The following is a 25,627-nucleotide window of genomic DNA, read 5'->3' on the forward strand; positions in this document are numbered from 1 at the left end:
AGAAAATTCTCCATCCTGATACATCCAATCTCCATTTATCTAAACTGACATACTATTATGTTGCCAAAGAAAATGAATTCACAATAAAATTTCCTTAACACCATACCAGTGTCATAAAATAATGGAAAAATCAATAAAGGATACACAAATACATGAGGGCAATAACTTTCACCATACATGAAGATGACGAAAAGAAAATATGTACAAATAAAAACTACTTCATATATACAGTATTAATGAAACAAATCCTAATTCTTTACTCTCTAACAAAAGGACAGACACCATATTGAAAACCAAATTTCAAACTGAGAAGAAAATTATACAAGGCAACTCTCACAATAAAATTACATATTTTTGTAGTGCCAACAAAAGTTTTATATTTCTAAAATTATTGCTCAGAATCTGTAATAAATTGTTATTAAACTGATGATTTCAACCTTGGTTGGGGATAAACCAAGCCTTACATACAATTTATCCTAGCAACAATCACAATCTAACAAAAGAAGCACTGCCATGAAATTATTCAACAAATAAGAAATTTTTGTTGCAATTATAACAAATACTTAAGCAAAACGAGAATCAGATACCTCTTATAGTATCAGTGCACTAATAGATTTTAGAGGATCTATCTCAAAAATTATTAGAGATTTAATAAATAACAGGACCCTTTAAGCCTGAAATTCTCCGAGTAATCTTGTGTTGTCACCCTTAAATTCTCTTATAAACTACAGTATATGATTATACTTAAAATATGTATTTACCATTTACTGAATAACAATTTACTTCAGACTCCTATATCCTTTTTTAAGTTAAGTAATAAGGATCTACAAAACAACTTCAGATATAATTGTCTTTAATACAGCAGAGAACTAGGTATACATCACTGAGGTTAAGAACTTTACCTACAAATAATTGTAGATTAATAAACACATACAATGGAACCTGTGCACTCATCTCAATCACTGGTTTTCACTTCAGATAAAAGAAAATTTCTTAAAGAATTCGGTTTCAGTTTAACACTGCCTAACATAATGACTGAAAACCAGGTTATACCATTAGTTTATGTTAAAGTAAATCAGAGAGAGAAAGAGAGAGATTATTTTAATTGTTAAAGTAAATCACACACACAGAGAGAGAGAGAGAGAGAGAGAGAGAGAGAGAGAGAGAGAGAGAGAGAGAGAGAGAGAGAGAGAGAGAGAGAGACTATATTAAACCTCCTCATGTACATTCAAATACAGATCAAAAGAGCCTTAACGTCTAAAAATATACAACTTTTATGCCACTTCAAATCGAACCAAAAACTCCAACACTTGCCTTCACAGTTAAATGACCTTATTATATTTAACAGCAAGGCTTAAATAGTACAAATCACATATTATTACTTTTCATTATTCTGAGTATGGATGAATGGACAAACATAGAAAATATTAGTCCAAATACTACTCCATTTCAGATCACAAGTTTACAATCAATTTCAACAAATACTTTAGTAACATAGCTCAACAGTTGAAACTATTTAAGCCAAACCATTAGAAAATTACAAAAACAGTACTTCAGCTTTCAAGTTACCAAAAAAGACCTTGCTCTTGAACGATACAAATCCTTCATCAGTACTATTATGATTATCATTAATCATCATCATCATTATTATTATTTTTCACCAGTTTAACCAGCCCAGAGCTAAAAACTAAACCCTCATGTAACTGGTCAAAATGCTTAAAAAAGAAAGCAATTCAGTTACGTATTTTTCAAAAGAGAGCAATTCAGTTAGATATTTTTCAATTTTAATAAAAAAAAAATTCATTAATGCACATTTCTACTCTTCCAAAATACTGTATCTTCAAGACCAACCACTGACTAATTTATAAGTAACTCTGAAGTACTGTGTTACAGAACCCAATATATGACCATTACTCTAGGTTCAAAATTCTAGAATATTCTAATTTTATAGGCTGTAATTATTTAAAAATTTTAACCTAAAAGCATCAATAATGGCATAAAAGTTTCACCTTATATAACATGAAAATTATCTATTACATATTCAGCTACATACTTCAAAACAGAAATTTCCAGCATGTGTTACTCATACTGTACTATCAAAACAGAATTCCTGTCTTATGTGAGGTGAAGTGAAATTTAATTAATTTTACTGCAGAATAACTGGCTTAATTTTTAGAAAACCCTGATTATAAAAAGAGAAAACAGCCCAGATAAGCAACAATGCTAGGAAATTTTACTCTCCTACATGAATACACATTAGGATGATAATTCTTCCACAAAAATACATTCCAATGCTCAAATTTGATGACCACCTAATATAAGTTCTCACTAAACTTTTATTTTAGAAGTGATGGTATAGATGTTCATTCTAAAGTTATCAAGATGCTTAAATAAGAAACACAGATAAATCTAGTGCTTACATTTATGGAGTGCTTTCAACTCAACATTCATAATGGCAAACACTGACAACATTACACTAGAAAACTTTAAAGAAATTAAGACAATTTTAATATATACTGCATACATGGAAGAAAACTAGTTCAACACTAATAACTTACATACTAACTCTCAACAGTGCCCCACTCATTAATCCAACATGACCCTAAATTACTACTGATAAGACTATAGTTAGCTCAACGAGTTCTATGATGAATAAATTAACTCTGCTTTCATGACAAACATGATGTGACTTATACATATAAAATCAAACTATAATTTTACCAGAAAGTTTGCCCTATGAAACAAAAATCTACCAGCTTCTAAACATTTGGATATCACAGAGTTGAATAATAATGAGACAACTCTATACTTATCTCTTTCCTGACACTGAACAAGTTCAATATAATTACTTTCTTCAACATGACAATGGGACATCAAATTATGAAAAAAAATTCCTAAAAATGATTAAAGAGATGAAGTAACAAAAATAATGATTCTTTGGTTGTTGCCAAAAACACAAAGGTGTGTAATGAAATAAAATGACCTAACCAATGCCCCCTCCTAATGTCTAACTACCTACTCCCAACATATTCAATTCCTATTCACACCAAATGTTATGGAAAACCTACCTAATTTAGTGGTCCTCTTTAGCTAAGTGTGATACTACATCTAATTGGTGATGCAAGTACAGTAAGTACAAGTCAACCCAGAGTTTTGCCAATAAAAAGATAATGCTATTCCTTGAAATTCTACCTTTTCATATCCTTTTAACAGATATTTGAAGGATTCTACATGTGAAAACTATAAACTGCTTACTCATGTGATCAAATACCTACTTTTACATTTAAGAAAACTCAAGTAGAGTATATATAATTCTTCAAGTTGGAAAATAAGACCATTACTCTTAAAGACCTTTGACTGTGATGATAACAACCTAATGTAAAAAAAAAAAAAAAAAAGATAACTTATGGTTTAAAGGGAGACGATTTAAACGCTGTCAATGAAGATAATGTTTGCAAAATCCATAATTCAGGAAGCCTATGGGAGCTTAAAAAAAAAAATATAACCTTAAGGTAAATGCTACATTTAGTTACTGGAGCTAACTAAACTGTACTACCTAGCCATAAGGATATTAACCAAGAAAAAAGAATCAGTGTGACGAGTTTCAGCACATCCTTACAATGCACCCCACTGAACAGTCAATTAGATATTTTCCAAAATAACGACATGGCCAAATGCTGAAAATAATATCATTTCTGGACTTTCTGTTACCATTACTCAATATCATGAAGATTATCAGTATTTTTCCATATCATTATGAACAAACCTTAAAGAATTTCCTTTATCTATGATACTAATTTACCAAAAATAAAGGAAGTAACATGTTTTTTATCTGAAACCTTAAATTCAATGGATCCTGACTTTAAAAAAACAAAAATATAAAAAAATAAAAATAGAGTAAGAATTTGATCAAATCATACAATTGTTCCAGTTTTTCCAAAAGATGTGAAACGAGAGCAAATAGGTTATGAAGAAATTACTGATCTCCAATATACATACGGCAATGTTCACAGGTTAATTACAATAATAACAGATATATCTTGCTATCATCATTATTTGCAACTTAGGATCTTCAATGGCCTCCTGTAAAGGCAGTATGGTATTTCATATGCTCTACAGATATGAATGAATGTACACAACAATGCAATGAAAATGTAAATGGCAGCTGCTTAATATAATTTTCCATAATTAAAAGAAAATATTCTTGGCTTTCACAATCTGGTGATCTTTAGATACCAAACCGTCAACAAAGTGTATTTTCACACTTTTAAGAACTTTATTTTCAAAATTACTAGTTTGTTGAGAATATTGAAGTATAAAGTGAAAATGCAGAGCTAAAAGGTTATTGATTTTGTCATTCAATAAAAAATGTATATCATATCTGTTAACCATAATCATTTACATCTGATTTATATAATTTTAAACTGCCAAGTTTCATCACAAGTCTTTCAAAACTTGGCCAATTTCCATTTTCCTAAAATTTTCATGATGCTACAATACATTTTTCAATAGGAAATGATTGACACAAAATATAAATTTCTTCTGACAACTAAAACATACTGATCTTGATGATTGTCAAGTTAAAAGCTAAATCCTTGTGGTGTTTCCAATGCTTGACGAACTCCTTCAGTTCACACACTTTCCACTAAAGCTGTACTTTGAAGAATTTTCCCCGATGAATAGTATTTCATATCACATCTCGTCTTGAAAATGTTAACACACAAACAAAAGTACTCAAATAAATTTAGATGTTAAAAATGTACTGCACAACACATTTTGATTAAGATTGATCATTAATAATATTCATCAGAAAAAGGAAGTTCAAATTTTATATATGCAAATTAATGATAATGGGGAAAAGTTCTCCCAAAGCCCTGGCACACGAACAAAGATAAAAGACATATGCAGAGTACAGTACACTGTATGTACTCAAACCAAGTTCAATCATGTTCACCTTACAGAGGGTGCAAAATCAACATTAATATATATACTGTATTCATAAAGAATTAAAAAATAAAAAGTTAGCTTACTTGTGCAAGATGTCCAACCTGGTTGTCTAGCACAGCATGTTAGCTTTAATGACTGACATATTTACCATACGTCTATTCATTTTCTGGTAAAACTTGGCAGCAATTTCAGCAGATCGGAATGAAATAAAGCATTCTCCTGATCCTGGAATATAACTGACTTTCTGTAAATAAACAAGAGAAGCAATTACTATTTCAGTATATAATTCACAAGTGGTCAATTAGAACTTCATTTTAAAAATACATCAACAAAGGTTTTTGTGAGATAGCTCTGCACAAGTTATATTAATACAGCATGCAAAAAAATGATGAAAATTTGTTTTCTTCCATTCTAACAATAATGGCAATCACTACCTGTATTCCTATTGTGAAAGTCCTTTGTTTCACCACAACCTTTTTAATCTTATAATTGCTGCATTTATGCATACATGGCAATCCCAGTCACACCATACAGTACTTGTATTAATAAGAATTAGAAACCCTCACTGCACATGCTTCATCCTGCTCACTGATACTGTATAGCCAAAATCACCATTTTTCCCAGGATCGCCTTTGGGTTAATCATCATCATTCATTTAGTTTTAGAGATGTAATTTTATCTAAGTTTTCAGCTGGGATGTTACTGTCTTAGTTAACATGCTTCTTCTTGTTCAGCTCCTTTACTATACGTACAGTAAACCCCCACATTTGCACTCTCACGATTCACGGATTCCTCTATGGAACATATATATTATTCGCTGAAAATTCGCCCATTCACAGTATTTTTCAATGAGAAATATTCACTAATATTATCATGACTAAATGGACTTTTTATGATAAAACCATTAAAATACTCAGGTAGTGCTTGAGTTACAATAATTCACCTTATGTTAATTTGATTTTGCAATTAGGTAAGCAATTAATACCGATACAACAATATTTATAAAATATTTCTGAATTTCGTGCAGGCGCAGGCAGCAGCAGACAAGCAGGCAGCGAGAGAGACCAAATTACAATAGACCAACTTCTTTTCCTCCATCACTTTATCCCACCTTCTAGTTAAAAAAGTAAAAGAGAATGATATAAGTACTGTTAGTATTGTTATACTCTTGCAAAAATGCAAACAGCCATAAACAAACGACCGAGAAACTGTGTTTTGCTTATCACCGAATCGGATAGCAACAGCCGTTTTGCTTGTATTTCAACCATCGTACAGTAATACACAATTACCGTAGGTTACAATACAAATGACGTTTAAAGTAGAACAGGATTGATATATTTTTACATCATACCCTTATTCACTATGGATAAAAGATCGGCAAGGAAATATACTGCTGAATTTAAGCTGCAAGTTTTAGCTGAAGCTGAGAAAATAATGTTCAAGTTGCTAATGACTATAAATTATCGTGCATTGACAACTTGGATGAAACTCAACCGTAAATAAAATTGGAGAGAAAGTATTTTAATCAAAACTACTGGGAATGAAAGAACATATATTACTGCTGTTTTCACGCCGATAAAAGATAAATACGTAAAGCTCGTATTAGGATGAAATCAAGAGAAAATAGTGAATGGAATCTTGATTTTTTTTTACACAAAACAAAATTGCCCCCCAACGGCCAGCCGCCAATGTCATCTATTAACGAAAAAAAGCTAAATTAATTTCATGAGACATATTTAAGTTATATTTTGACTTAAAAACATTTCATACAACGAAAAATATCCTTGTCCCATATAAATAAAGTATCTAGGGATTCATTTATGCGAACTAGAAGCAAGAAAAACCCTCTGAACTGAGTTAAATGTGGCGAAATGAACTTACCCCATAATTGATTTCCAAACCAAAACATTGATCGCTATGATTGCAATTTATAATACAAAAGCAATATCAGAATATATACAATATTATTGTATACAGTGTAGTAAAGCATATCTTTTTAAAAGATCCATGGAAAAGATGCACATTCATTATGTTGATGTTTGTATAATACGATTTTAATATGTGAATATAGAGCACAGTGTAGTGTGGGCTAGGCTACTGTATATGTATACAATATACCATAGTGTAGGCTAAGCCTTTTTTGTTATTCAATTTCTCTTTATACTGAATTATCCTAAGTCAATCTGCATTGAACCTGCAGAATTAGCTGACACTAATAATCACTATACCATATACGTTTAGAGTATACTGTGTAGTGTAGGCTAGGCTACCTTATATGAGTAGATGGTACTGATTACCCTAGTGTAGGCTAGGCTATATTTGAGATACATTTTTTTTTCAACAAAAGATGGGTTTTTTGGAACCTAACCCCATTGTAAGTAAGGCAATACCAGTCCCCGGTTAACGGCGATCCGGTTTTACAGCGCTTGTCTAGTGACAAAAATCAGCAATTTTCAGCACTGAAAATCGTCAATTTCCACTTAACAGCGCCAGTAATTGGGTATTGGCGCCGAAACATACGTAATAGAGGTGCCAATAGGTTCCGAAAATCGCCCAAAAAGTCCTGAAATTGCTGATTTTCGGTTAGCGGCAATTTTTGGTTATCATCACACCCTCAGAACGGAACCCCTGCCGATAACCGGGGACTTTTCGTATATGTGGATTATTTAATACACACTTAAGGGTATGGGCTACAAAAAACACAATTAGCCGGCCTTAGTAAGTAGCCTTAAGGCTAGGTTACCATCTCATCCAGCACAGATTACTATTTCATCTAGTCCTAGGTTACATGGTCTAGGCTAACAATTTAGTCTAAAAATGGGATGTTTCATAAAAAGTTATCACTTAATTTGATATAATGTAATGCCTAGGCTAGTCCTGGATTATTTAGCTCATGCTTAAGTGCACAGGCTCATATAAAAGGAAAAAATTTTTACTAATATGTAGCCTTATTGTTAGACTATCAATTTATTTTGCCCAGATATTATTATTGTCTGATCCTAGGGTCCTCAGTATAAGCTATGCCACTTAAGGATACATAATCCTAGGACATAGGCTACAGACAACATCCATTATTAATCTAGTCTAAATTATTCTCAATGCCTAGATTATTGTAAACATCGTATAATCTGAAAATATTTTCTATATTAATAACAAGTTGTGGAACATTTCTTTTAGTTAAAACATTTAGTTGAAATTGAAAACAATTTTCACAATCAACACTTTACAAAACTAGGTAGCCATCAAAGAGCCGAGTTCCGGCTTTTACAAAGAAATTGTAAATTCCAAAAGTTTAAAACTAAAATTTTTAACTGGAACTTAATATTAAGCACTTGCTATTTTTGATGTTTCCATGATCCTCAATAATGAAATCGGAGGAAAAAGTCAAATTTTTTCGGAGCACTGGTACAATGTGAACCGTTCGCTATAGACCAAAGAGAGAGTTAATGGCTCCTTAGTCTTTAATGGCCAGGTTGTAAACAAAAGGGTGGATGCGCGTGCGCAATAGTCACTCCTCTTTCTTGCAGGTTCTTTTGACATTGGAAAAACTGGGCTCAGCTTCTTTGAAGATAAGGAAAAGTGCCCTCTTATCTTTGAGTCCATTATATACTCCATCACATTATAATGTTTATCATTACAACACAATTCTTTGATATTAGTTTGGACACCATGGAGTTCTGGTAGACCATGGAAGGTAACTCCTTAAGAGACAAAACAAGTGACTATACTATCAAAAATGCAGGTTACGTCATTTTCAAGACACCCAAAGGATTAAAAGCAAGGTTTTCTTACAATTTTCAATGATTATTTCAGGTTGCACCGATTTTCGGCTTACGACATGGTGTCAGAACGGAACCCCCGTTGTACACCCGGGGCTGCCTATATATATATATGTATATATTCTGGAAGTTTTCCTTGTATTCTCTTCAAGTGCTAATGTACAGGTAGTAATCAATAATATACTAGTAATACTTCCAATATCTCCAGTGCTTCTAATCTTCAAGGCTGAAGTCTTGAAATGATATGCAAAAACTGCTAAAATGCTACTGTATGTATTCATTCCAAGCCAACAGTTGTTTCAACCATTAACGCATGGCCTTCTTTTGGACTATATTAGATTCAAAATGGAACTATAATCTAATATATATAGGAGTAAAAACTGATTGAAAAAACAAAAATTTAAAATGAGAATTGAACAAAACTTTTACAATTTTTATGAAAAATGGAAATGAAACAAATTTCACAAGCCTAGATGCTTGTCCATGAATGCACTCTGCATCCAGGTCAGATCATAACAAAAAGCTTTCACACCTCTGAATTTAACTGAAAACCACGCTGTTTCCTGACCCCCTGGATCCCCCAAGGGCAATCCCCATCACAAGGTCACCCTTCACCTGAAGAAACCAATTGCATACATGATGATTCCAAGTAGGTCCAGGAATCACTCTCCCTTAAGCCATTAAGTATTTGAGCCTTACTGATGTTTGATGGGGCTCAAAAACTCCCCAGCAGCACCTCAGAAGACCAAATGGAGAAAATATGTGTCCTGACCAGAGTCAGCCTGAATCAGGACATCCACAGAGCCAGCTGCAGAAGATCGCAAAGGAAGAGTATTGTTTAACAGTATGGCAACAGATCTGACAGTGTTCTCTGAATCTTTACCCAGGCTGCAGGCACCCAAGGAAAAGGACTAACCTGATTGGAGAACTTGTGACACCTGTGAAGGGGTCAATCTCAAGTTGAGAGACCCTGTGGTGGCTATATATTGGCTGTTCTGTATTGTATATGAAATATGAAATTTGCAATGTAAATTCCTGTAAATTTTAATACTGAATATGAAATTTTTTTTATGTAACAGTCCTTGTTCACATTGCAGTTAGTACTAACAGTGACCCCGTCTCATTGCGAGTCTGCTGTGGTCGGGGGGATTACTTTAAAATATCATTTGGCTGCATTATCGCGAAAATAGACCCCTGGCCTTAGAAGCCACGGGGCTGCTGGCCAATAGTTGTGAGAGACTGTGGTACAGTGTTTTGGACTGTCCGTTGCCTTTGTGTGCAGTCTCAAATCTGTAGTATTTTTAATCGACTGTATGGCAGACAGGGCTTCAAAGGTTTTGAATAGTGTGCAGTGACACTGTTATTTGTATCAAATTGGCAACTGCCTGGAAACAATTAGTTTGTGTGTACACTGAGAGTATGAGAAATTGAATAACAGTGTTCTGTTGTTCTTGACTGGAAAAGCATGTTCTGAGGCAGGATATTGTTGGAACTTCTTAAATTACTATACAAATTTTAGTGAATACTAATTAAATTGGTCTTGTTATGCATTGTTTGTATTTGGTTACTGAGAATAATGATGATTTTAATCAAACTTGCTTTACTTACTACATGCAATTATATTGCATGTATTATGTTATATTTTCATATTATAATTTGTGAACATAGCGATCATGAGCCATTTGCATTCTAAGAATGTTTACATTCTTACAATCAACAGCTGATTGTGTTTTACTAATATCATCACTGCCATTTGTTACTAAATGAAACGTATCTTGGAAATACATTTTTTCATAAATTATCAAAGCTGGCTTTAAAAGTGGAACTTACTTTATTTATAGATACAGTAAATTAAAGGAAGTTTAGGATACTGCATTTGCTTCTGCCAAAATGCTTTGTGGCCTGCACATTATTCATTTCTTCAGCCATACCTATAACCTTGAATTTAGTGGCATACTTTCTTAACAGTTTCTTCTCTAATGTATGACGGATGAATACAATTTTTATTCTACTTTTATTTATGGAAAACACCATTGAAAATTAGCAAGTCTTTAACAAGTCGACAACTGTAACACAACACTTGATATATGTAAGTTAGTTACACTAATTAACATAGGCAAACAGCTGTTTCTCGATTCGGCTGTTTATGTTAGTACTTACTGTTGTTTATGCCAGTAAATGGTTAAGTATAAGAAATAGTAATGAATTGTAAGACAAGCCACAACTGTCTGAATGTTTGAAGATTTGCATTTAACTTACTGAACTTTTGCATATAGGCCTATTTATTAGTTAAAAGCTAATGAGATCGGATGACACGATTATATGGGCAAGTTACATTTCTTTTTGTTGCTGTATATTTTCTATTTTCACAGAAGGTTTTTGTTGGAAATAAACTGCGCTTGTGTATGTATGGAACAACCTTCAGACTTTATACCATACTTAAAATAGGTGTGAAAAGTACAGTACCTATTAAATGATGTTAAAAACAAACAAACAAACAATTCAAGATATGAATAGCCATCCAGAACATAACTTGTTCATAAGTTAGGTAGTGACTGTAATGCATTATTACTAGAATACAAACAAAAATTACATATAACTCAAAAAAGTTTGCAGGTATGTGGTAAGTTTACGAAGAGTGTGTAGGTACAGTCATATAAAGAGTGTCCTTTTCCCAGCGTATGGATCTGTACTTTTCAGAAAGGGAAAATGACAAAAATTTAGTTATATGTAGAACTTTCAGATTTGCATCTAAGTTACTCATGTATATGAGAAATTGTAAAATTTTTGACTTGCCCTTTTAACTAACAATAAACTGTTCAGTCAGCAACTTACTTCATGTGCAAGTTTTTTCCCCTGCAGTTAATTTAATCACCTTTGACACTAGTACAAGGAAGGTTTAGGTAATCCAATGCTTCAAATACAGAATGCTTAGAGTCTTCCTTTACTACATGAATTAGTTCTCTCACACAGGATAAAATGTCTCATGACTGTTTAACATTTTCTGACTGTATTCTGTCACCTTCTCTCAATGACTTTCCTGGGAACCAAACCTATCTCACTTCTAGTTTTATGTTGTGAACATTCTAACTCTTTAAAACATGAGCACATATTGCTCACAGGAAAGTGATTAGAACTGGTTAACCCTTGGTCACATCCATGACAACAGAGCTTGCTCGTGTGATCCAAAATTATGAACCTAATTTTTTCTCACCATCTCATCAATCCACAAACAAAAGATATTTTCCATTTTGTAAGTGATTCCATCACTAACCACAGCAGCGCATTTCCATAATGGCACCAGCAGCTGTTTTACAAATATACAGTTCTAAAAACTTTGTACTTCATTCCTCTTAATAGAACATTCAAAAACTCATGTACATGAAATTCACACTAAACAGCTACAGGCAAAATCCAACTTGTTAGCTTACTAATGACTTATTCAGTCACACAAGATTAACAAGACTTTTTACTCAAAGGAGCATATCCCCTACTTTCCTGTAATACTTCAGTATATGTAAGTGTACACCACCACATTTTCCAAACATAGTATTTCCTCTTGGCAATTAGCACTGTAATGATAACAGATGAGATACATTTTCCCATCTCACACACACACACACACACACACACACACACACACACACACACACACACACACACACACACACACACACACACACACACACACACACACACACACACACACACACACACACACACACACACACACACACACACACACACACACACACACACACACACACACACACACACACACACACACTTTTTTTTATTCAACAAAAAGTAATGAATGGCTCTACTAAGTCCTTACAGGACCTTTACCTCTTAAGCTTTAAATGAACTAGATGTACTGTAATTCTTTAAATTTATAAAGTGCACTAAGTAAACTTCCACTTTAAATAAGACAACTGATATATCCATGGGTTTGTGATAAATCATGTATTCCCTTTTATTAGTATAATAAAGTCAAACACTTCACAATTTAATATGAATGAAACATTGCAAAACAAGAATTTCTTACTCACCAAAGGTGCTTCCACCCCTGACCCAGCTACCATCTTATTTATATCAGTCAAGTGAAGATTGCTTGGCAAATCGCAAAGCTGAACAGTAGGAAGGTCAGTTTCATTCAGTGACTTTGCAGCTGTGATTACCCGACGACGCCCAGGAGACTGTACCACATTTTCACTTGTGCTTGGCTGAGATGCTGTCGCAATAACTCTTCTTGTTGTTTGCTTGGTCTAAAAATGAGTGAGTACTTTAAACACTATATATTACTTACAACCAAGTGTACATAATACTACTAAACAAATGTTCCACTAAAAAAAATGTTAAAACTCATATCCTTTGATTTGTAAAGTCTGTCCTGCTCCTTTAACCAAATACTCCACACAGAAATGCAAAGTTTGTATCTACAGGTCATACATAACAATTATTTATTTTACTTTTGCCCTCACATATAATACGAGTAAAGTGGTGACTGCTTCAGGCAGCTTTTAGGATAGTGAGCGTAGGGTTGTGAGAAAACTTTTTCATTTCGTGCTTTTCTCAATTTTTTTCCCTCACATCCAATTTCTCCATTTTTTAAGACCTTACTTATAGTTACTACAGACTTATGATGTTATTTAAGACTAACACCTTCCTTCTAGATTACGGGAATTAGAGGAATCATTGAAATACAGACTTTTTTTTGCTATTTTAATATGATTTTTCCTCTCCTTTTATTGCTGTATATACTCGTATATTGAGGCAGAACAATTTTCTTTTGGTATTAGGATATGTAACAACGTTTGATACTGATCACGTGTTGTACCATACATATTTTTAGGGAACTGTTGCCAATCATACAGTTTTCATACCTCTGAATTTGATACATGTATGATACAAGTTTCAGTTGGACAAGTTTGATACTGAACATGTATGTCTTGTATCATACATACTTCTAAGGAACTGTTGCCAATCATACAGTTTTCATACCTCTCTTCCTGTTCAAATGCATTAAAATTGAAATAATTGACCCCAGTATCTCATGGTTTCAAGATATGACTGAAAAATAAGTGTAAAAGTTCTTTGATAATTGAAAATTTCAATGCTCTGGTGCCAGCCTAAATAAGCTTAAAGCAGTGCACACTTGTGTTCATATCACAAGAACATAGTGTAGGATGCACCCAATAAAATAAATTTTTAATTAATTTGTATTTTTACTAACATACAAACTCTCAGTCTTTCCATACAGATAACTTTCGGCGACGCTGGAAAGTTCGGCCGTTAAACTTTTGCAAGACGGTTATGGTAACAGTTACCTAAGGTGGGGGGGGGTATAGCCCACCCAACTGGTATGCATTCAATCTCTTCAGCTTACCTTTTTGCCCAGGTAAGAGAATTAGGGGTGGTAAGAGGTGGACCCTTAATGTAAAGACCTCAGGTTTGTGTTTAGGAAAAATACAAATTACTTTAAAAATTTGTCATTTATTCCTACACAAATACAAACCCTCAATCTTTACATACGGGAGACTTACTTTTGGAGGGAGGATTCCGAGTAAATCTCTAAACTGATGGGTAGTTCGGCTCACCTGGGTACCTCTCTTCCTGGTCATGAAAGAGTAAAGGAAGGAGACCATGCCTCTGATCTACTGAACAAGAGAGATGTTCAATCATCAGACTTCTGGGTATTTCAAATTAAAGGAATGTAATATCCTTGATTTGAAAAGGTTTGGATGAATCCCCAGTGTTGGAGACTATAGCACTAAGAATAACTGACTGGTTTGCTCATAGTCCCTCTCTCCCCTTGCTATAGAGAAGGAAGGATTTGCATCTACTAATCCAAACACAGCTAGATTATAGATAGGATAATCGGTCATCTAGATCACCTGCATGCACACCAGTCCAGCATGTGATGGCTTGTTCACTGTTCCTTTGTCCACTGGAAGAGGAAGGAAAACAGGAGAAAGGGAGGAGGCCAGTCCTACACATGCCTTCTCCTTGCAGCTGCACACTTTAGGTGAGAAGCAACCTGTCCCTCAAGAGCTGGGTGAACTACATAACTTGCTGAGCATCCACCATCAGATCCAAGGAAAAGGAGCCCATGGACCTGTGGGCAACGTTGGCAACGTGCCAAGGTAAAAGGAGATGAATGTGATCTGCACAATTACACCCCATCCTAGTACTCGACAGACAGGTTCTTCCTGAATGCGATGGACAGACCAATGCCCTGCCCTCGAAAGATCTGGTCCAAAACATGCTGATGTCCACCAAGAAGTTACAGGCTATGCTCATTTGATCATCTCACTAGATTGAGAAATGACAATTTGGACACAGTTTCTCACCCAAATTGAAGGTAACAACGAGTAGTTGGCACTGGGTTGAAAGTCTAGTCTTTAAGGAGGCAACACAGGCCACAGAAGTGGAATGATCCATCTCACTGATCGCTTTCAAAACATGCAGAATGACGAAAGATGTATGCTTCCAGACGTAAATGGGTATCAAAGATGTCTTACTTTCTTCAAAGACAGAAGGTCAAGACAGAAATGAATTTCCGTCAAGGTAAGATCAACTGTCCTTATCTCCTTTCAGTGAATAAAGGATATTTTAATGATAAAATAAAGAATTTCTATATATATAGCAAATATATATATCTGTGCCAAGATCAAAATGATGTCCTTATCTCTTGATTCAGTGAATAAATGTTGTAATTACATCCATCTTGCTTGGGATGTCTGGTTGGCCACTGCACAGAATGTTCTTCTACCTGCTTGTGTACTTGCACTCCAATAGAGCTGATGAAAGGGCACTAGGACCTTTTGTTGACCACGGCACTACCGAGGTGTTGTTGCTATCACACCGAGGAGTGTCTATCTTGGATCTTGAGACTCTTGAAAATCTAAAAAGAACTGTGCTTAAGTTCCAAGAAAGGAAGCCCTGGTCAATGTTCCAAAGAATGAAAAATCTCTGGAGGAGGATGGTGTAACCAATGGCACTACCTTGGTGTCGTTGCTATCAAAGGAGTGCCTATTTGGACACTGAGACTCATGAAACTGTCTTAAGATCCACATAATATTCTCTCTTCAGGTTCTGGATCAACTAGTAATCACAGTAGCAGCAGCTACCACTAATATCTCTCACTCCTCAGAGGAGGAGTGTAACTACATCAAGTCAAAAGAAATGAAGTTCCTAGACACTGCTTCTTGACTGAGTAGGAACCCAAAAAAATTGTCACAGCTTAATTTGGAGGTATTGTTGATCTTCCAACAAATCAGGCAAAATGACAGGAAGTTGTAAGAAAATGACTTGAATCCTGGATGCAAAACCAACTTGTCTATCATACATCCATCAATCCTGGAGTGTGTCTGGTTGACCGCTGTGCTGAGCGTGCTACTGCAAACCCGTGCACCTGCACCGTCAATTGAGGAGATGACAGGACACAAGCCCCCCCTCTTGCTGACTAAAGAACTACCAAGGTACTGTTCATTAACAACCACATTATACCGAGAAATGAATTTCCATCACCAGAAATAAATTCCTCTAATTCTTCATTGGCCGGCCGGAGAATCGAATGCGGGCCTAGGAGAGTGCTAGCCGAGTACGATATCGACCCATCCAATGAGGAACTGGATGAAAGCCATGATTGGTTACGCAGCCAGGTAGAAGAAGACGAGATCACTCAGACCTCTTGGGGAGAAGTTCTATCCATAGACCCATGGTTCTTAGAGGAGGCTTCCCCTGACATGTGTGCAGCCACATGGGTGTCAGGAACTGGACGCTGTTCGTCAACTAAAGCACAGACATATCTGGATGAATGAGGAACAGCTGCTGGAGAAAGGGAGTGAGAATCCGAAGAGGGCCTGCAAATCTTCTTGCCTGGAGGAGCAATTAAGTCGTCCTTCTTCCAACACCTGACAGGGATGGAACAAACAGACAAGGAAGAGGAGAAAGAAGAGGAAGACAATGATGAAGATGGAGACCTACAATGTCTTTTCTTCGATTTCAGCAATTTGGTATGGCTGTATTTCTTCAGAAAAACACCTTTGACTCTATCAAGGAGGACTTGAATGAGAGAGTCGGGAGCAGCAGACATAGAAGGTCCAGGAATGGAAGTCAATGGAAGTGGCAAGGCTGATGACAGAACAGTGTAGGTGCAGGGAGAGCAGCTGTGGAAACTCGGGATTGCATCACAGAAACTGTAGATGTGGAAACAATCATGGCAGTAGACACAGGGGGTGCAGTAGGTCTAAAGATGTCCAACACTCAGAAAGCATCTGCATATCCATGCCTGAAAAGACTGTACAAGATCTCCCAAACCTCTCCTTGAATCATCTAAAAAACTGTTGTTTTACATTCTGTATAATATTGCAAATTAAAGAATCTCCCAAACCTCTCCTTGAATCATCTAAAGGTAAAGCAATACAAGAATGAGGAGTAAAACCTTCCTGAGAAGAAGAAGCAACAACTTAAGGAGATTTTAGCAAGGAAGAGGTAGAACAAGAAGGAATGGATGCGTCTGCCGCCACTGGAGGAGGAAAGCCTTCCCAAGATGCAGCAACCTATTTCCTCTTACATCATCTCTTCCTACCAAAATTCTTTCATTGCTCAGGAGACCAATCACGACTCTCGGAACAGGGATTAACTGACATTACAGTAATTAGATCTTCATCTGCTACAAGTGGTAGAGTGTGTCCTCAACTTACTGCACCACTGACTTATGGCGATTCGATCTTATGGTGTTTTTTCAGCGCCATTAATGGCGTTTTAGAGGGACGTAACTTGATGCAACATCAAGTTATGGCACTGTAGGCGCTGTTGACGGTGCTAACAGCAAGAATAGGCATGAAATTAACAGTGCTTACATACTGTATGCAGTTCTGTATCCAAGAAGGTCAAATAATGAGAGCATGGGTTATTACGAACACCCAGGCATCTTCTCTGAGGCCTGGATTGCTTAGATGATTAATGGGTTTGCATTTCTAGGAATGCAAAAACACACAGATAGCACATTATTACACAGAAACACACACACACACAAAAACAGAATGAAAAACCAGAAAGCCGAGGCATAAATTGGGCAGGAAGAGCTAAAACAACTGGCTTCTCGGCAAGAAAGGCAGGCTCATCTTGCTTGGAGGGCGGTTAAGAGAACTGATACGTCACAGCATATGTTTGGAGAAGCCAGGTCACGTCACAGCATACATTAGAGGAAGCCAGGTCAGGCTCTGCCCACCTCGTTCCCCACTGGCTAGCTCCCATTGCCTCTAAAACCTTGTGCTATTAATAACTGGACTCCAGCTAGGCACTAGAGAAATCCCCTTACGTTAAGACCAAGGCTTTGTTCTGTATATGACAAAATGATTTTTTGCAAAACAGATAACCTTAACATAAAGACTGTTGTCAATGTACTGTTAGGTAAAATTATACAGTTGAAAATACTTAATTATTCTGCATATTCACTGAAAAATCACAGGTTTTGGCAGTAAAACATACTAAATAACAAATTTCTTTGTACACAGTATACATAAAATAGAGGTATGGCACTGTATAGCTCACTTAAAGGGCATCTCTCCCACCAGTGAATTTTTATTCAGTGACTAAGAGACAGGATTTAGTATCACGATGGTTAGTGTTCTCATAATGGTTGGTATTGTATAAGAATATACTGTATCTCTAATAGGTTTTTTCATTAACATAGTGACTATGTGACTGAACATGAATACTGTACTGTAAAATTGATAATCAAAAGTACATAAAGCTTATATCTATTACAAATGACTTACTTGAGAAATACTTTCACTAGGACCAATAACAGTTCTCTTGACAACTTTTATAGCTTGCTGTCCTTGCTGCAGTTGCTGTCTTTTGTTTTGACGTAGTACTCGAACTTGTGTTTGTTGATCCTGGTGCTGATGAGTTATGGGGACTTTTTTCACAATTTGGCGAACGGTTTTCACTACTGGAACATGTTCCTATAATAATGAACAATGAAAAAATTAGTCACCCTCAATCTACAGTCATCAAAGCAGAAAACAAAAACCACAAAACAGCACTGCAAGTCCTTCAGAATCATGGGAGACCAGAAGACAAAAAGGGAAGGGCTAAAGAGTAAAAACTAGACACAAAACAGGTTTTGACATAGGAAAAACATATATTCGGTAGCCACTGTGAATCCTCACAGTAGTTCCTCTCATGGTACCCAGGGCTCCAAAATATAAGCCAACCAATCTAAAAGAATTCTCTCATAGTCGGTCTCTGCCAGAATAGTGCTTGTTGGCACAGTGATAAAATACAAAGGACTCATGGCAAGATAGCCTTGTCCTTTCTCTTCCTGTCTTTATCCATTTTGTCTTGATGAGATCTAAAAACTTTCCATTGTTCATCGTCCCAATCTCTACATTCAAAACAAATAGTTTCCCCACCACAAATTTGCCCTCTACACTTTGACAGAGTCATAGCAAGACTTTGCTAACCTAGTCTTGCTAGATTCAAACATTCCCAAGTTTAACTAAATAAGTCAATCAAGGACAACTAATCTTCATGCGCTATTATGAAAACAGAATACTTCACCAAAAACTCCAGAAAACTATCCAAAAGACAATTAAGTAGGCCACCAAAAAACCACCGATGTTACTCGGGAGCTAGCAGAAAACGAATTGAAGTTTTCTGCTTAGTTGTTCTTCACAGTTCCTGATACTGGGCAGTGCATGTACCTACACTGGAACAATCACTAGCGCTACCGCGAATTTTGAGTTTTTAGACTGCCATAGGTAGGAGGCTCATAGCTACATAATTACTTGGTAAGTCACTTACATAAAAACCTATTTTTGGTAGCTGCTGTGAGTCCTCAAACCCACCCACTTTCCCTGATGAAAAGGCATGAGATTTGGGTGAACAGTTATCGTGCACAGACCTGAAAAAGGGCAACGAGTATATAGTTCCGTGCAGAGTGCTTGGTTGAGACAGTAACTGACATGCGATGTGCTGGTGCCACATCCTCAAGCTGAGTATAGGAACTGAACCTAGGCAGTCGCTGTAAACAAGAGAAAGAGCCCTCTTGTCTTGAGTTCTATAATCTATTAGTGTCAACGTGCGCTAGTGCACTGTACTGGCCAAGACCAACTAGATGAGAATTCTTTGAAATTGGTTGGTCTATCTTATGGAGCCCTCAGGGACCATGAGAGTAACACCTTTGAGGACTCACAGCGGCTACCAAAAATAGGTTTTTCCTACATCAAAACCTGTTTTATTTAGTTAAATATAAACTGCACTTCAAAGACACTGTAATATACTCACCTGAACTTGTTGATGACTAACAACTGGTATGCATTGTTGATTTTCGACAAGATCACTTTTCATATATTCAGTAATTGGTTCACCAATCTGTTCACCGTGCTCATCAACAGGAATCTGAAATACCAACATAACTTTGGTAAAATGAAACATTTAAAACTTTATTACAATCACAGAAGGGGTGTCATGCAAGCACACTTTATAAATGCTTTAATTTTAATCATTTTCCAACAAACAATGCCACAAATACTTGAAAGCTGTGGCAACGTTAATAGATGTTTCATTCTTTAGGAAACAGTTCTTAGCAAAGGAAAATAAAGAATTAAAAACAGTTCTTAGTAAAGGAAAATGAAGAAATAAAATAAATATTTTTTTATCATTTAAAAGTGGATTCTATTCCTGGGCTGGGCTAATACATGTGAAGAGAGTATACTTTAGTTGTTCTACTGATAAGTTTTTATTGTAACAAGTATATATTCTCAACTGATTCAAAATACATTGTAAGTAGTTCTGTATTATTTTTATATCACGAAGCTCCCACTTAGTGTTGGTTCTACCTCCTCAAAATTGGATATGGTATTTCCAAAATGCTTGTGATGTAACACGCATTGTGAATTCTATTTCTATTGTGTAGTCTTGTCTTGGTGACTAGCAAAACTTACTTTATTCTTCATAAAATCTGCCATATTTGTTAAAGAGGGGTACCAATGGTCATTCCTGTGGTTCATTCCTGTGTTTCTAAAATAGTGACCACTTTCTGAAGCATTGTACCTTGCATGTGTTGATTATTCTTAAGTTCCTTGTCTCTTTTGTTTAGGGCATTGTCTTGTCATACTTGGTCAGTGACGCTCTGCCTCAGTGAACCCTTCTTATCACAAGTGTTAATATCATAGTACAGCAAAAGACTTTGCTATATCTAAAAACTCCCATAGGCTGGATAAACATAAATAACATTTTCTTATTTTTTCAGTACATCTAATCTTTTTTATTTAATCATAGCTTCTCAAGACTGACTAATCAAGATCCAAAAAGAGCACAGACTCTGAGTTCCAAAACATTTTTTTTTTCAGGTATAAAGTATCAGTTAACTTTGGAGGGAGTCAACTATTTCTATGTCCTTCCTTAGTGAAATATACTTTCTTGTCTAATCCATGATGAATCACTTAAACTACATTATAGCTTGTTCTCTGGCCCAGATAAAAACTAATGAGACTACAATTCATGTTACCTTACCAAACCAAAGTGTACAGTATTAATGAAACCTAATATGTAACAGGTACCAAACCAGAATACAGGCAGTCCCCAGTTATTGGCGGGGGTTCTGTGATGATAACCGAAATTGCTGCTAACCAAAAATAGGTGTTTTCGGTGCTTTTTCGGCAATTTTCGGGGCTTATCAGCACCAATTCCCAATTATCAGCACCAATACCCAATTATCGGCGCCGATAAGCGGAAATAAGCTATTTTTGGAGCTGAAAATTGCCGATTTTCATTGCTAGACAAGTGCCATAAAACCAGATCACCGTTAACCGAGCCTGTACAATAATGAAACCCAATATGTAATAGGATGATACTTGATACCACCCAGTGATGGGTAATATTTAGAGACAATTATAGTATTGTTAGCATGTACTGACTGGTATTTTTTTAATCAATATATCTGTATTACTTTACAGTTCTTCTCACGTTTTGATGCATTTGTCTTACTACACTTATTTACTGTACAGTCAACCCTTGTTAAATCGGACCTTGTTAATCCGGATATCAGATAAGATGGACACCGAAGAGGGTCAGCCGATTTAAAATACGTAATGTTTGTCCACGATTTAAGATAGTTACTGTTTCTCCGCTTGTCGTGTGCCGTTTTCCTTTTTATTTACCAAAGGTAAATAAACTTTTTATTTATATTTTTATTTTATATACAGTATACGTATTTATACTGTACCAAGCTGAAATGCTTTTACCTTGTAACCAATTTAACTTGCGCACAGTACGTACCATCATTAGGAAATGCTATTGTCTGGAAAGAAAGGCAGTATTGTAGCCAACCTCTGAGCATCAACAGTTTTACTTATATGCTGCCTGACTGGTAGCTAAGTATGATGCAAAGTGAATTTCAGAGAGAGAGAGAGAGAGAGAGAGAGAGAGAGAGAGAGAGAGAGAGAGAGAGAGAGAGAGAGAGAGAGAGAGAGAGAGAGAGAGAGAGAGAGAGATCCTCAAATCTATCCTCGTGAGATTAAAGAGAAGAATTTTTGTTTTCAAGGTATGTCATGTTAGTAAATATCTTTTGTTGCTGAAGAATCTCTGAACCAACAATTTTGCACTCAAAAAACTGTAATAAGAAGGAATTCATTCTATTCTTCATGTAACCAGCAAAATACATACACTATTAAAAACTACGTATTGTATTCAAAACACACGCACTTAAGTAATCGTCAGCTTCTCTGAGCAAAATGTTCTTTCTCAGACGGAATACAGCTAAAACCTGATTGGCTGGCTGGTTGCCATGGAGATGTGCTAGCCAATGACAGCCCTCAACTTCTGTTCTATTTATAGACATACAGTGTGTCGTGATGGCACAAAGTTTGTACGTTGCCATGAACGTGATTATTTGACTGCTGATGGCAAAAATTACTCAGTAATTTGCTTTATATAATTATTTCTTCATGAAAACAAGAATTCAACAATAATTTTAACTTTAATATAGTGGTATGAAAAATCCAACAACAGTCTGTCGTGGTGATGCATCATTACTTGCGAATCCTATTCCTGGACCGTCCTCAGATTTACGACTGCAAACTAATGTCGACATTAGTAATAATAAAAAACAACCCTCTCCAAGATCGATATGATCAAATGTATTTTATAGTCTTACTTATCGTTAAAATTCACAAGTGGAATTACAATTATTTTGATCATGTATATTTTTGCATTGTATGGAATATTTTTGTTGAAAACAAAATGTCTTAGTTAACTTATGATCTTAACTGTCCCACTATTTTATTATTGATGATCTTAATTATCTCACATCCATTTAACAGTATATTAATATAAATAATAATAAACTATAATGAGTAAATAACTAAAATTAAAAAACAAGAAAAAAGGGAAAAATTTTTTTTGTTTGATTATGCTCCTGACCCCACAGTTTCAAAATCTGAAAAATTCCAAAAACCGAAACACATCTGGTCCCGAGGATTTCAGGTAAAGGACTGTGTACCTTTAATCTAAATTTCATTATCCAACTTTTCATTTTAGAAATTCCACTTCTTTTTGCTTAACAGTTATGTGTTCATGTCTCCACCTAGGCATCTACATATGTGGCTGAATTCTATCATTTTTATCATGTTTTATTCTTCTTTTTTCATCTTTTACCATGAGCTTTAATTCAAACATTTCTACATTGGTTTAATATTCATACACTTTATGAAAATAATGAAATACAGTAAATTTATAAGTATTTATAGGTACAGGCAGTCCACAAGTTATCTGCAATCCGGTTTTACGGTGCTTGTCTAGCGACGAAAATTGGCAATTTTTGTGCCAGAAACAGCTGATTTCCACTTGTCGGCACCAATACTTGGGCATTGGTGCCAATACATACCTACCAGAGGCAGCAATAACTGGAAACTGGCGATTTTTGGTTATGATAAGCACCAAAAAAGCGCCGATTTTTATAGGAAAATCACTGATTTTCGTTGTTAGACAAGTGCCATAAAACCTGATCACCGATAACCGGGTATTGCCTGTATATATATATTATATAAAGAAGCATATTAGAAATTTACATCAGTATGTTTTCCAATATACCTGTATAAATTTATGTTTTTTGTAATTAATAACAGAATTTTTATTTACCATTGATTTTACTTCAAAAAATTCACAAACTTGTGGCATTAGATACTATATAAAAACAGTTACACTTACTGCATCCCCAACAAGTGAATTGTCATTACTGATGCCCTAAATAATTATAATGTACTGTATCAGTGGGGCTTTACATAATTTTTATGTAAGCATCTTAGCTTAGATACCCATCACTGATGTCATATGATAAACTATGTTTCATGTTTTGATGCAATAGTTTCCAAAATAATTTATAAATTTAACACTTGAGTTAAATAAAACACAACACTATCTTACCTTTTTCACTGAGATAACTTCACCCTTTGCATTTTTTCTAGTTATCCGTCTGTACAAGGTTTTACGTACATTTGTCACTGGCTGCCGCTGGATGGTCTGAATTTTCTGCCCTACTTGAGTGTGAACACTTGTCATGGCCGGTTTTGGGGGGGTTTCCACAAGTTTCACCTGAAAATCAAGAGTTAGCCATACATTACAATCACTGTGTGTGATGTATATCATATATATATATATATATATATATATATATATATATATATATATATATATATATATATATATATATATATATATATATATATATATATATATATATATATATATATATATATATATATATATATATATATATATATATATATATATATATATATATATATATATATATATATATATATATATATATATATATATATATATATATATATATATATATATATATATATATTATATAGATATATATTATATATATAATATATATATTATAATATATAATATATATATATTTCTGGGCCTTGACCTGTGTCAGCCGTGTGAAATTGCCACTTAGCACACATTTCTAGGTAAATTTATTGCTATCACCGGTGACACAGGTCTTCCCAGAAATAGATTTTTCCTTTGTCAAAATCCTTTTATATATATATATATATATATATATATATATATATATATATATATATATATATATATATATATATATATATATATATATATATAATATAAAATATATATATATTAGATATATATTATATATAATTTATATATTATAAAATTATATATATATATATATATATATATATATATATATATATATATATATATATATATATATATATATATATATATATATATATATATATATATATATATATATATATATATATATATATATATATATATAATATACATCACACACAGTGATACCTCACTTTAATGGACTAATAGGGGGAAAAGGTCATCTGTTAAAGCTGACTGTCCATTAAAGTAAAGTATTATTTTTTTGTGTCCTAAGTGATGTTCATCGGTAGGCTAGCTTCAGCCTAGGTGCAATAACCATCGACATACATGAAAAGATTCACAATATGAATAAATTGATAATAACGCTAATAAAATAATTTTTACCTTATATATTATTGCATATCTTCATAATAAGTAGCCTATTCAAGGAATAATTCCATATCAAGGAAATCAACTTTTATCTATGGAAGGCTGGCTGACAAAACGTAAACACAGAGTTATGGTTGCGCCACAGCAACGCTCATCTTTTGGTAACCTTTCAGAAATTTTAATGGTAGTGTAATTATGGTAGTAACATAATTCAGGATAACATAATACAGCACAGTATTAATTTTTAATTAAAAATTCATTATCATTTTGGTGGTACATAACTGATTAGAACAATTCAGTCATACGAACGGTAATTATCTTACATTACTGTACTGCTGTTTGTGAATGGCAAT

The 25,627-nt window shown here is 34.6% G+C and overlaps 1 protein-coding gene across 2 annotated transcripts in view; it reads right to left on the bottom strand.

The window, feature by feature from the left end:
• Nucleotides 1-840: 840 nt before the first annotated feature.
• LOC136833773 (ataxin-2 homolog) overlaps nt 841-25,627 on the bottom strand; it is a 283,147-nt gene continuing 258,360 nt past the window's right edge. For both annotated transcript variants that reach the window (XM_067096025.1, XM_067096024.1), the window contains exons 11-16: nt 24,168-24,335; nt 20,028-20,141; nt 18,515-18,703; nt 12,776-12,991; nt 5,031-5,191; nt 841-4,703 (exon numbers count right to left, since the gene is read on the bottom strand). In XM_067096025.1, the coding sequence (XP_066952126.1) occupies nt 5,057-5,191; nt 12,776-12,991; nt 18,515-18,703; nt 20,028-20,141; nt 24,168-24,335 (822 nt within the window). In that variant the 3' untranslated portion in view covers nt 841-4,703; nt 5,031-5,056. The remainder of the gene's footprint in view (nt 4,704-5,030; nt 5,192-12,775; nt 12,992-18,514; nt 18,704-20,027; nt 20,142-24,167; nt 24,336-25,627) is intronic.

The sequence above is a fragment of the Macrobrachium rosenbergii genome, chromosome 52 (assembly GCF_040412425.1).
Source record: "Macrobrachium rosenbergii isolate ZJJX-2024 chromosome 52, ASM4041242v1, whole genome shotgun sequence".
NCBI classification, from domain to species: Eukaryota; Metazoa; Arthropoda; class Malacostraca; order Decapoda; family Palaemonidae; genus Macrobrachium; species Macrobrachium rosenbergii.